The 12,211-nt window shown below is 57.1% G+C and overlaps 2 protein-coding genes across 3 annotated transcripts in view; one reads left to right on the forward strand and one right to left on the reverse strand.

Annotated features, from left to right (window-relative positions):
• KCNIP1 (potassium voltage-gated channel interacting protein 1) overlaps window positions 1-12,211 on the forward strand; it is a 251,455-nt gene that overhangs the window by 18,057 nt on the left and 221,187 nt on the right. The gene's annotated exons all lie outside the window — the stretch shown is intronic.
• KCNMB1 (potassium calcium-activated channel subfamily M regulatory beta subunit 1) lies at window positions 653-9,585 on the reverse strand. Of its 2 annotated transcripts, none has more exons than XM_059699166.1 (4): window positions 9,202-9,570; window positions 7,047-7,204; window positions 5,551-5,722; window positions 653-1,785 (listed from the first exon to the last, which is right to left on the reverse strand). In XM_059699166.1, exons 2-4 carry the CDS (start codon window positions 7,178-7,180, stop codon window positions 1,516-1,518), a joined length of 576 nt encoding a protein of 191 aa, XP_059555149.1. In that variant the 5' UTR covers window positions 7,181-7,204; window positions 9,202-9,570; the 3' UTR covers window positions 653-1,515. The 2 variants fall into 2 exon arrangements, with proteins under 2 accessions (XP_059555149.1, XP_059555150.1); XM_059699167.1 differs by lacking the exon at window positions 653-1,785 and adding an exon at window positions 1,942-2,701 and having other exon boundaries at window positions 9,202-9,585.

Raw genomic sequence — 12,211 nt, forward strand, 5'->3', positions numbered from 1 at the left:
GCACCTAAAATGCTAGTTGACATTATTGTTGGTATAATTTCTTCTGGAAGTTTCTGCGTATTTATCAGTTATTGTCGTTAACAATAGCCTCCTTCCTGGCCACCTACTATGTGCCAGGCCCTTATTCAGCCCTCTCAGTTTCCCAGAGGGAGGAGTCTGTCTTTTATAGACAGAGCAGCCCAGCATCGGAGAGATGGAGCCTGGCAGCGGCAGGGACGTGACTCACCCGAGGCTGCTTCTGGAATCAAGGGCACCGGCCTGACCTTGCACTCAGCTCAGGACTTGCCCTGCCCAGGAGTCATGTATCCATTCCCAACAGCACGGGGATGGGGGCCTGGTTCCCACACATGAGCACATGTCAGAACTCCCAGCAGCCCCTGCTCTGACCCCACCGATGCCAGCACACCACACCCCCTTGGGGGCTCTGACAGGATGGGGGGCTGAGAATGTGCATTTCTCGCAAGTCTGCCCAGAATGCTGGCACCGTGGTCTGGGGGCTGGCTTCGAGGCCCACTGCCCTCGTGCGGGAAGGCTGATGCAGGAGTGATGATGGAGGTGGCGGTTGCCTCCAATGTTGCCCTTGCAACCGAGAAGGGTTTCCCTAGCGGAGCCAGAAGGGTTTCCCTAGCGGGGCCAGAAGGGTTTCCCCAGTGGGGCCAGTGCCCTTGCGTTTCCCCGCAGGATAAACCCCCATCTGGGCGGGTACCTCCCCTCCATGGAGGGCCCTTACGCTTGCCTGTTCTCGGGAGCCTCCTCTGATGGGGTCCCAACCCCCGCCTCGGCCCACTTCACCTGCTTGGTGACGGAGGCTCAAACTTTCCCCCAAATAACACGTACTGTTGCTTTTCTGGTTAAAAACAAACAACAAAACCAAACCTTCCTATTGCTGAAAACTTAGAAAAGTACCAAACATTAAAAAAGGGGGATAAAGGAAGAAAGTTCACAGTAACCACCACCTCACTGTCAGTATTTTGATGCATTTTCGTATATTTCCTTGTAGCCCCATTGTTTCTTTGTGTGCTTGCTAACATTACAGTAAAAATGTGTAAGGCACTTAGCGTCCTGAAAACAAGAGAGGCTCTAACTGCGCTCTCTGCACGCGCCGCTGTTTTCATTATGAAATTCACAAAGGAGCGGGGTTTGCTGAGGACAGCGTTTTGGACAGCACGGGCAGGCCTTTGAGTCAGCGGTGAGAACACGGCGCAGAGGTCAGAACCGTCGTCATCTGTGGGTGGCGGGTGGCTCAGCCAGAAATGGGTTGGAGTCCGTGGAGGGGGGGCAGGGAATGGAGAGCTGTAAGTGCCTGGCCTGTGCTCCCTGAGGCACTGGGGAGCCATTGTCCACTCTTGAGCAGGAAAGGACTTAACGGAGGCCACGCGTGCTATGGAAGACTGACTGGGTGGGTTGGGAGGGAGGGTGGGAAGGCAGAGGGAAGAGGCATGGATACACAAACGGGGTACAGCCCAGGGCCCCCCAGCCCCCTGCGACCTGACCAGTGTTGTGACGTGCACGGGTCTACTTCTGAGCCGCCAGGATGGAGAGGGACTGGTTGATCTTCACCATGACGATGATGAGGAGGCCTCCGGTCAGCAGGAAGGTGGGCCAGAAGAGAGAGAACAGGAGGGTCTGGGGCCCGTAGAGGCGCCGGTACAGGACTGTGGTCTCATTCTCCCGTGTGGTCGAGAAGCAGTAGAAAACCCGGTGCTCGTGGAAGTTGTCTCTGACTTTCTCCACGTCGGCCCGGGCCAGCTGGTAGTTGTCCAGGCTGCTTGGGATGTAGGAGCACTGTGGGGGGAAGCAGGAGTTCCTTTGGAGTGGGAGTCCCCATCTCTTAGCACCCAGAGATGAGTGGCTGGCCAGGAGTGAAGAACAGTGCCAGCGTTGGAGTCAGGCCCCTGGGGCGGGGCGGGGGGGAGTGGGGGGGGGGGAGCCAGAACTATCTAAGGCTACAGGGTGCCCTCACAGTGTCATCTGTGAGCACGGTGGCCCTGCGGCTGCTCAGGGCCCAGCTGGAGTCCTGGCTCTGCTTCCAATCACCCACCCTTTCTGAGCCTTGATAGCTTCATCTCTTAAATGGGTTGAAAGCAATATCTTTTCCAACGATGTTATTAAAGGAGGACTTCAAGCTTCGCTAAGGAGACCAATGAGAGGCAGTGAGTGACACAGGCCCAGTGGCTCTGCATTTGGATTCAGGCCAGAGGTCACATGCTCGGGCACCTGCAGGGCTCACACAGGGATGCCCACGAGTGACGCGGTGAGAGAATAAGAAGGCAGGTGCCACCTTGCCTGTGTGCCATAGAGAACTGTCACGGAGTGGTGGGGCCTGGTGACAGGAGGCAGCCGGATGCACCCAGACTGGCAGTCATCACTCCATCTGGGGAGGGGTCACCATGGGATCCAGAAGACCTATTGCAGCCAGGCCTCCGACATGTCACGAGAAGTCAGAAAACCAGAGTTTAATGTGAACTCTCACATTCTGCAAATATTGGCAGTAGTTCACATTGAACACCCTCTGTGGTCTCGCCCTGTGTGAGCCAGGCAAAAGGTGCTGGCCAGCCAGTATTAGACGCTGGAATGCAGAGGGGAGGAAGGGTGCATCCAGAGGAGCGTTGTGCACACGAGCGTGGCACACATTCAGTTCTGACACTGACTTGTTCTGAGGAGCCTCTGGCCTGGTCAGATGAGGTTCAGCTGGAAAGCTCTGCAGAGGAGTGCAAGGCAGGGACCCTGGTTCTAGCTAGACCTCCCTCTGTGCCGGGAGGTCTGGGTATTGTTTATGGGAGCCTGTGGGAGATGTTCTGCAAGTGAGGGTACCCCCTCCCCACCCACTCCCCTCCAGCAGACCCCCTGGGGGGCTGGCCCTCTGAATCACCAAGGGTGGGGCCCAGGAATCAAGTGATTCCTTCATTTTCAAAAGTTTGAGACCACTGGGCTAGAGGAATTGTGTCCAAGATCAACAATGTGTAAACTATTGAGCCAGCTTCTCCCCAGCCTCGGTTACTCCCTGGATTTGAATGAGGCCCTGACCTCACAGCTGCTGACTCCGACAGTGCTCAGTCCAACAGAATGAAGGATGGTTGCATCAGAGTTCTGGCAGCCTGGGAAGTGGGGGAGTTGCATCCAGAAGTAGGTCACCAGCCAGCCAGCTAGGGAGCAGCTGAGTTGGGGAGAAGTTGGCTCCTGGGGAATCTGGCATGCAGAGTTGTTGGGCACCTCAGGGTCCCAGTAGCAGATGGATTTAGAATCCTGAGCTGAGAGAGCCTAGCTCAAGTCTCCCCAATGCCTCTCACTGTGATGTTGGGGAACCTAGCTCACTGAGTGATGTGTGGCTGTGGAGCCAGACAGGCTTGGGTTCAACTACCAATTCCAAATTGTGTGATCTTGGCAAGTGCCATCACTTCTCTGAGCCTTGTAAAATGGGTTTGTGAGGGTGCCTGCCTAGCTGACTTGTTGTGGGGATTAGAAGAGAGGATGCATATAAACACTTCACACAAAGCTGAGCACATAGTAAGTGCTCAATAAAAGGGAGATGCTGTTATTATTAACTAGTGGCCCTGCGCATGAATCTGTGCGTGTGTAGCTTGCTGCCACTTGCCTCAGCTGGCTGCCCCGCCCACCGCTGCTCATAGCTCTCTGCTGCACATAGCTGGCTGCCCTGCCTTCCTGCTGATTGGTCATTACTCGTCACTGCGTGATGACCATTTGCATATTACCTCTTTATTATACAGGATAATATTGGGACTTAACCATGGTATTGCAAAGATAGCTCCTCCTTTTCCTTTTTAGAGAAGGGCCTTTCACACAGCACCCAGCTGGCCTGCTGCACCAGCCCCTTGCACCCCAGAGCTGAATGAAGTGGGGGGGCAGCTGGCCCTTTGACCCAGCTGAGTGACAAAAACATGAAGGTACTTCCCCTGCCCCACATGCTAGCAGCCTGCCATTAGCAACTGCTCTTGGTCATGCCTGGGTACGATGGGAGAGAAGACAGAACAGCCGGTGGCTGCCTTCCAGAGCCAGACATGCCGCTGGCAGTTCATCTCAGGGGACAGCCTGGCCTCCTGTCCCTCTGAGCTGACAACCGTAGCATCAGGGAGGTGGCCTGCAAGCCAGCCTGCGCCCAATCCCCGTCACACCATGACCGTGCTTGCCTGCCTTTGAAACTGTGCTGCTTGCTCCTTGGGATAAGTCAGGGGCCACTGAACACCAGGAGAGGCAGGTGTCCCAGTGGGAGCCGATTCGGGGGATTTGGGGGGCTCTTCCTCCGTCTGGCGGGGCTGAGTAGTGCACTGGAGTGACGGCAGAACAGGTCAAGCCACCTTGCACTGTCCACACCCACTTCTCCATGACCCCCAACCCCCAGCACTGTCCGTAATCCCACTGTCCCCCCAGACACTCTGCCCCTTCCCATCCTATCAGCCACCAAAGTCTGACTGTCAGCATCCACCCTGCTTCAGGTCCAATCTTCCTCCCGGGTGTTTGCTGTGGCCCCGCCCCTCTGCCCAGTCACTGACAGGCACACTCCTCTGCTCCTCTCTGATCATGCCCCCTGGACCCCAAGCCCTGGAAAGACTCCAGGTTGCTCACCACAGGAATTCTCTACCTTTGAACCACCTGGAGAGCCCAGACGCTGCATCCGTTGGTCAGGAGTGGGAGCCTCTTTTTGCTGCCCTCCCTTCCGGCCTTCTCCTGCGCCCTGCCCTTGACCTGTGTATCCCTCCATGTTTCTGTGGCCCTTGTGCCTGCCTGATATTTTAACGCCTAACCCCAATGCCTGGCACCCTCGCCTGCCTCACTGGTGGCTGGAAAGCGTCCTTCCCTCCTCTAATCCCACAATGTCCCCCCTTCCTCTCTATGGCCCGGCTCCCTCCCACCAGGATTACTTCCTGCCTGAGCCTTTTCCTCTTGAGTCCTAAGCCCCCAACACAGGACGTGCCCAATGACCATTGAGTGAAAGAGGGAGCGAATGAACAAATGAATATGGGCCGACTTGTATTTCCTTTAGGGGGGGCTACCATGTGGATTTGGGGGCAGGAGGGATGTTGGGAGGCAGTGATGAGAAAATATCCCAAGTGTTGCCTTTGCTCCAGCCCTGGACCCCAGCTTCCTAGGGTGAGGGATGCATAGGGGTTCCCTCGGGGGGTCAGCTCTGGGCCTGGCCTTTCATTTGACTTACAGAATGAGGTACTAACACCAGTGGCCACTTTATGCGTGCGTGCTATGCACCCGACATGGAGGTTGGCACATTGGATCCAGTGCTCTTTGCACAAGAGCAATTCAGCAAAGGTGGAAACTGAGGCACAGAGGGGCTAAGTCAGCCGCCCCAGGTCACACAGCCAGCTAGAGGCACAGCAGGGATTCACACTGAGGTCTGTGTGACTCTCACACAGAAGAGCAAGGTCTGGCTGGACCTCATGCCAGCTACGGTCCCTGGCCAAGGGGGTCATCTTTCTCAGCCCCCACTCTCCAGAGAGGAGCTAGGGAGCCAGTTAGGGACAGGCCCTCACACCTGCCAGGGGTACGGGGACAGGTACCCATCCCCCCAGTTCGTACCTGCTGGTTCTGGTCCCAGGTGTCCTCCGTGTGGTACAGCACGGCCCAGCGGCCCACGGCGGACACGTTGACCCACAGGCATGGGTACTGGGCCACCTTCCTGCCCTCCAGCTCCTCCTGGTCCCTGATGTTGGTCTCAATCAGGTGGCACGTGGATTCCTGGGTCCACACGCTGGAGAGATCACACACACGCGCACATTTCAGAACCCGTGTGGCACAGAGCACCCTGACTGAACCCCTTGGAGAGACCCAGGGCCGGGACTTGCATCATCCCACGAGTGCCCGGCACTGAAGGAGCGTGACCCGGGGTCCCTGGGCCCAGGGGAGGACACAGAATCCCAATGTCAATGCCGACGGCCTCTGGGACCTCATCCACATAATGGTCTTCAAAACCCGGGGGAACTTTGGTGAAGATTCCCACATCCAAGCCACACCCCAGAACGGGTGCATGAGGCCCAGGCCCTGGCTGTTTTTAAAAGGGCAGGCACATCATCTTCATCCCCCGAGATGGAAGAGAAGCTCAGAGAGGTCAAGTGACTTTTCCGGGGCCGCACAGGACCTGAGGTCAGGTCTGGGTGGCTTCAGAATCTGTGCCCTTTCCCCTAAAAAGCGGAGGTGAAGGAGGGTTTGGTCTGTGCCCGGTGGGGAGGGCAGTGGGGATCGAGCTTAACCTGGAGGTGCTGTGTCGGAGGTGCACGGCTGCTCTGAGCGGTCAGGTGCCAGCCTGGAATCTCTCCAGGGTGTCAAAAGGGAGAAAGGAGCCAACTCCGGGGAGGCTAACAGACTCATCAACACATCAGCAGCAAAGCAACTGTGACCCCTTCATCAGGCGAGGGGCTGGCAGGAGCGGGACTGGCGTGTGCCCAAGGCGAGGGGCTGAGACTTGGCCTAAGAACAGGCTGGGAGAACTGAGTGTGTTTGTTCCAGATAGAGCTGGATCAGAAACGTCACCGCTCTCCCTTCAGAAGCTCACGTGGCTGACATGTCAGGGAGCAAGGGCATGGAACATTCTCCGCGATCCAGAGCAGAGCTCCGGGGAAGCGGGTTTTGGCTCAACGTAGACAGGTCCTACTTATCAGAAAGTAGGTGTGCACAGCGAGGTAGTGAGCTCCCCGTCACTTGAGATAGTCCACAGGAGGCTAGATAGCCACTGACCAGGAGGCTTCAGACGGGGAGTCACACTGTGCAGATGGGGTACACGGTGCTGTGACTGGCGCCTCCTGGGATGCAACTCACTGGAGCATTTGTTCTGACCCTTTGATGTTTCCCGTGGAAAGTCCTCCTGTGTGTTACCTCCAAGTCCCAGGACCCCAGACCAGCACGGACCAGTCCGGCCTTCCCTCCACCCTCCCTGCTTTGGAATCCTTGACTCTACAAATGAGGATTCCTGCTGGCATGAGGGTCCCGGGGAAGGGTAGGAAGAAGCCTGGGGCTCCTCACAGACCGGACCTTAGGGGAGCGGCTGGAGGCTGGGGACAGGCCAGGAGGGTGCGCACCTTTTCTGGCAGAGGGGCAGCATGGTCGTGCAGAGGATGTAGTAGGCGATGACGGCACACACCACCATGGCCACGCCCAGGCAAAGGGCTCGAGTCTCTCCCCGCTTCTGGGCCATCACCAGCTTCTTCCCCATGTCCGCTGGGGACAGCAGTCATTGCTAAGGCCACAGAGACACACAGACATGAGCAGCACAGGTGACAATCCACAGAGGGAAGACAGGTGAGAGGGAAGGGGCCTCCAATATTAATATCGCCCCTATTTGTATATGGAGCCTTGCAATGGCAGACGGCTTTTTTGGACCCCAGTAAGCCTCCCAGCAGCTCCGAGAAGCGATGTTATGAACTCCCTTCTACAGATGACCGACCTGTGGCTCAGAGAGGTGAAGTGACCTGCCCAAGGTCACAGTGTGCGGTCGGCTCAACAGTGCCCCCAAGATGCCCATGTTCTCGGCCCTGGGATCTGTGATTGTTGCTTAGCATGGCAGAGGCTTTAAGGAGCTTGAGATCACCCACATGGGTTATCCACGTAGACCCCCAACGTCCTTACAGGAGGAGGCAGGCGGAGACTAGACTCAGAAGAGAAGGTCATGTGACCAGGGAGGCAGAGACTGGAGTGATGCCACACTTGCCAGGGATTGCGGGCACCCCCCCCCCCACACCCCCTCCCGCTTCCCCCGGCAGCCAGAGGAGGCGAGGAACCTCTGGAGGGAGTGCAGTGCTGGTGACGCGGTGATCACAGCCTTGCCAACATCTTGCCAATTTGGGGCTTCTGGCCTCCAGAACTCTGTGCAAGTAGATTTCTGTCGCTGTGGCCGTTTGTGAAGGCGGCAATAGGAAACTGGCACGGGAGATACACTAGTTCCTCGAGCAGCAGGGGCGGGACATCCTAGGAGGCTGTCCGAGAAACCGGAGCCTTCACAGTTCTGCCCGCCAGCCCCACAGCAGGGCCCAGCCGGGGGCAACAGGCAGAGGACCCAGCCGGCAGCCACAGGCAGTGGGGGCGGCTTGAGGTTCCCACAGTCAGGGTCCTGTGAGGCCACCTCCCTCTTCAAGCGAGGGCAGAGGCCTTCAGTGGCTGCAGCAACTGCTCTCCCTTCTGGGGGGTTGAGCCACCCGGGGCGAAGCAGAATGGGGGGTGGGAGTAGCTGGCACCTCTCCTCTTTCCTCCTCACTTTCCTTCTGGGCATCTGCCTCACCCGGTGCAAGCAGAGGCCCTCCCCCCCACCTGTCCCGGGCCACTGAACACCCTCCAGGGGTGTGACTGTCACCTGGCACCTGCCAGCTGCCAGCTTCTGTCCCTTATGGGGTTCCCATCTGTTCTGTGAGTTGCCCCATCAGCCTTTGGGTACATTTCCTTGTTTTGTTGGTTTAGGGTAACCACAGTTCGTTTCTACCAAAGATACCAGGGGCATGGGGCCCTCTCTCTGTGATCCCCCGCTTTGGGGAAATTTTAGCCGGATATGAGGAAGAACTGTATTTTCCCTGCCAGGCCCCTAAAGTAATAAACAGGTTATTTTTTCTACATTAGTGAGTGTCCAGGAGGGAGACATTGGTCCAGAGGGATTCTCAGCAAAGCACTTCATTTTCCACTTAGGCTTCCCTCCCAAGTATTGACTGTTTCAAGTGTCCCCAGAGATCCTTTCCCCCTTCTCCCCCCGCCCACTCCTCCCCCACTGTCCTAAAGAGAAGATCCTGGGATCAGGCACCAAGGATATATAACCTTGTCACTGCCTCCAAGATGACTGACAGGGATGACACCCAATGGCAAGTTTTCCTCCCTCATCTGGGGCACTGAGAAGTGGGGTTCCCCTACATTCTAACAGAGACATTACAGTGTCACAGGGAGGACGTTTTCCTGGGCTGACCTCTGGGCAGCAGCCCTCTCTCCGGCTGCATTGGCAGCTGGGACCTGAGGGCCAGGGCTCTGCCTCCCACCTCCCAGCTGAAGTTCAGATGCCAGCAGTTCCGGTCCCCAGTGGCACCAACGTCAGCCCCTCTGGACCCCGAACCCCGGTGCACAGCCCCTGAAGAAGGGCGTTCCCACTGCCAGCTCCCTCCAAAGCCCTCCCCTCCCCTCCCCTCCCCTCCCCTCCCCTCCAGTCCAGCCTGCACTTTGGAGGAACTCCCCCAAGTGCTCCGGGCACACAGTACTCACAGTCTCCCGGCTCCCTGGAGTCTTCAGCAGGCAGGCACTTTCTATCTGCCCGGCCCCCAGCCCCCGCCCCCAAAAGCCGCAGCCTGAGCTCCAGCAGGAAGCTGGGGCTGCCAGCCGCCTCTGTTTCCAGGGAAGCGGCCTTTGGTCCCCATCTGGGATTAGCCTCCATGCCCAAACATGGTCAAGTCTGAGCGCACAGCCCGGGACACACACTCAGAGCAGGTACCAGCCCGCAGGAGGACAGAGGGGGGCAGCTGCTACCCAGGCCCCGAACCTGCATTTCCCAGAGTCCCCTGGGAAAGGGGTATTAACAGCAGCACAGGGCGAGACAGGAAGCCAGGAAAGACTGTCCTGGTGTTTGGAAAACACTTCTTTCCCTCAGTCTCTCTGAGCTGGTGGAGCGGCTGACAAGCCCCGAATGGGACATGGTTTGGTTTTCCTTTAGTTGACGTGGGGGAGAAGGGGGAGTTGAAGCTGGAGTGGGGCGGGGCTTGTCAGCCACTGGGGGGCTGGCATATCGGCTGGACCAGCCAAGCCCTCCTTTCTCTGGCGTGTGCATGCCCTGTGGCTCTGGGCAAGTCATGGCACCTCTCTGAGCCTCTGCTTTCTCATCTGTGCTGTTGGGATTTTGTAAACTCCCTTTGTTCAGGGTAGTGATGAGGACTAGAGATGGTGGACATTCGTGGCAGAGAAACAGAACTTACATTTTAAAGACCAACAGGCAGAAGCAGGGACCGCCACCGCTCCAGCTGCTGCTGGCCAGCCATGGGCAGGGACAGCCCGCTGTGTCAGGTGGCCTCCCAGAGACTGTCCAGGCGTGGTCCGGGTCACGCCAGAGCTTCGTTCCCTCACTGAGGCAAGAGAGCATCGGCGTTTGCAGGCAACGCAGGTTCCCAGATTTCTCTCCGTTTCCTCGTCTGTGAAGCGGTTGTTGTGAGGATTAAAAATCAGGGACAGACGAGCCCAATTCTGTGGGCCCCTCCTGACTGTCAGGCATGTCTCTAGCCCTCGCTTTACCCAACAGTGAGGTAAAGAAGTCGAATCTGAGCCCCGGGGGCTTAAGCACCGGGTCCACGGTGACCCTGCGCTAAGGGCCAGAGCCAGATTCGAAGTCAGCCCTTCCAGATCGCAAAGCCACGCTCCCGCTGAGCCTGGTCCTGTGCTGAGACGTGAACGCTCACCTGCATTGCACAATCACCTGCCACCTGACCGGTGCCCAGGGAGGGAGGTGCGGCCCGGCATGCCTGCTGAATGAGTCCGCCACCCACCCCCGACTCCCGCCTCGGCCACCGCGAGGCAGCCCGCCCAGTGGGCCGTGAAATGAATGACACGCCAGCAGTAAGTCCCCGCCCCCTTTACTAATTGAATCACATTAACAGGAGAGTAAATGGTCTGTTTCATGGACATCACAGCAAAGGAGGGCTCTTAAGGCCTTAGCCCTTGCAGGTGGATTGGCATGAGGGTCACGGGGCCTGGAATGAATCCCCAGAGGAGTGGTTTCCAGGGATGGTTCTTGGTCCACTCAGGAGCCGGAAGAGTCCTCCTGGGCCCGTGAACTGGTGCACGAAGGCCAGTCTTCCTCCCGCTCCCTGGGAGAGAGGCGCAGGGCAGCAGCGGGCCCTTTTTAAGGATGACCAACGGGCTGCTTGCATGTAATCAACTAAATGACTTCTCAGGGGTTACGCGTTTGGAATTTATAAGCCAACATTAGCATTCTTCCCAAGGTTCTTTTCCTCTCAGAGGATGGGGACAGGCAGGGAAGGGGGCGGGGGAGGCGAGCTCCTTGCTGCAAAGAAGTGAGCCCGAGCCAAATGCTTCGACCAGCCTTGCTTTGGATGAAAACCCGGGTCCCTGGCTGGCTTTGGGGTTGTGTGTGACAGGCGGTTGTAGGTGGAGGGCAAGGAACTAGTGATGCTACCACAGTAAAGACTGGAGCTTGGCATTAACACGGGCTGTTAGAGTTCACAAAATGCCCTCCCTGCCTTCAGTCTTCCAGCAACCCCATACGGCCACAGTCATCCGTTCGGGAAGAGATTTGTCTACCCATTTTACAAAGTGGATAACTGAGGCTCAGAGAGGTTAACTAAATTGTCCAAGGCAAGTGACTTTGCCTCTCCGAGCCTCGGTTTGCCCACCTCTAGAATGGAGATCATGTGTGTTCATTCTTTGTGGCATCCTCACAGGAGGTGGTCTTGTTTCTTTTCTCTGCCCAAGGTCACTCCCCTGGCATGTGAGGGACGGAGCCTGGATGTGAACCTGTGCTTATTGCCTCCACCGCCCATCCTGGGTCCCCCCCTCCCCCGCCCCCCCGAGTCCCCTCTCTCGAATCCCCGAGAGGACCCGTGTTCCTTATGACATCTGCTTCAGCTGCGTGACAAGCCCCCTCTCCTCGGTCCACGGCCCTCTCCTGGCTTGTGCATCCACTAATTTATTTAAACCCTTTTGAATCAATATCTATTCTCTGCCGCCACTTGGAATAATAAGTCCCATAAATCAACTTGGCAACTGTGTCCTGAGCCCTGCGGAGGGTGTCACTGGCTGAGTGCCACGGGAGCGGGCAAGAGTGGCCCTCAGTCAGTCACAAACACGTGAAGACCTACTGTGTGCGTCTCTGAAGACGTCACTGTGCTGAGGTGGGCCAGGCCTGGCCCCTTCCGTGGGTGGGGGGTGGGGGGAGGGTGGATTTTTTAAACTGCAAAAAAGACAGAATGGGAGTAAATAAAAGGATATGCTTAAGGGAGAGAGTAACAAAGGGCAGAGGAAATCAATGACAGGGTGTTCACAGATCTGGGCAGAGTTTAAGAACGGGACGATTAAATGTCAATATATGGGTTAAAGGCCAGACTTGACGAGGAACACGACAAGGTTGCTCCCTGTGAATAAAGGGACACCCTGCTCCTTGCTCCTGCGACTCTGAGCTCCGTTCCCCTCACCTCATCTTTCGGACCTGGTGACAAGGTGTTTCGGCCCGCTGTGTTGCTAACGTCGCTGTAAGCAGCTTGAAACTCTC

The sequence above is a fragment of the Myotis daubentonii genome, chromosome 5, assembly GCF_963259705.1.
Source record: "Myotis daubentonii chromosome 5, mMyoDau2.1, whole genome shotgun sequence".
Taxonomy (NCBI): Eukaryota; Metazoa; Chordata; class Mammalia; order Chiroptera; family Vespertilionidae; genus Myotis; species Myotis daubentonii.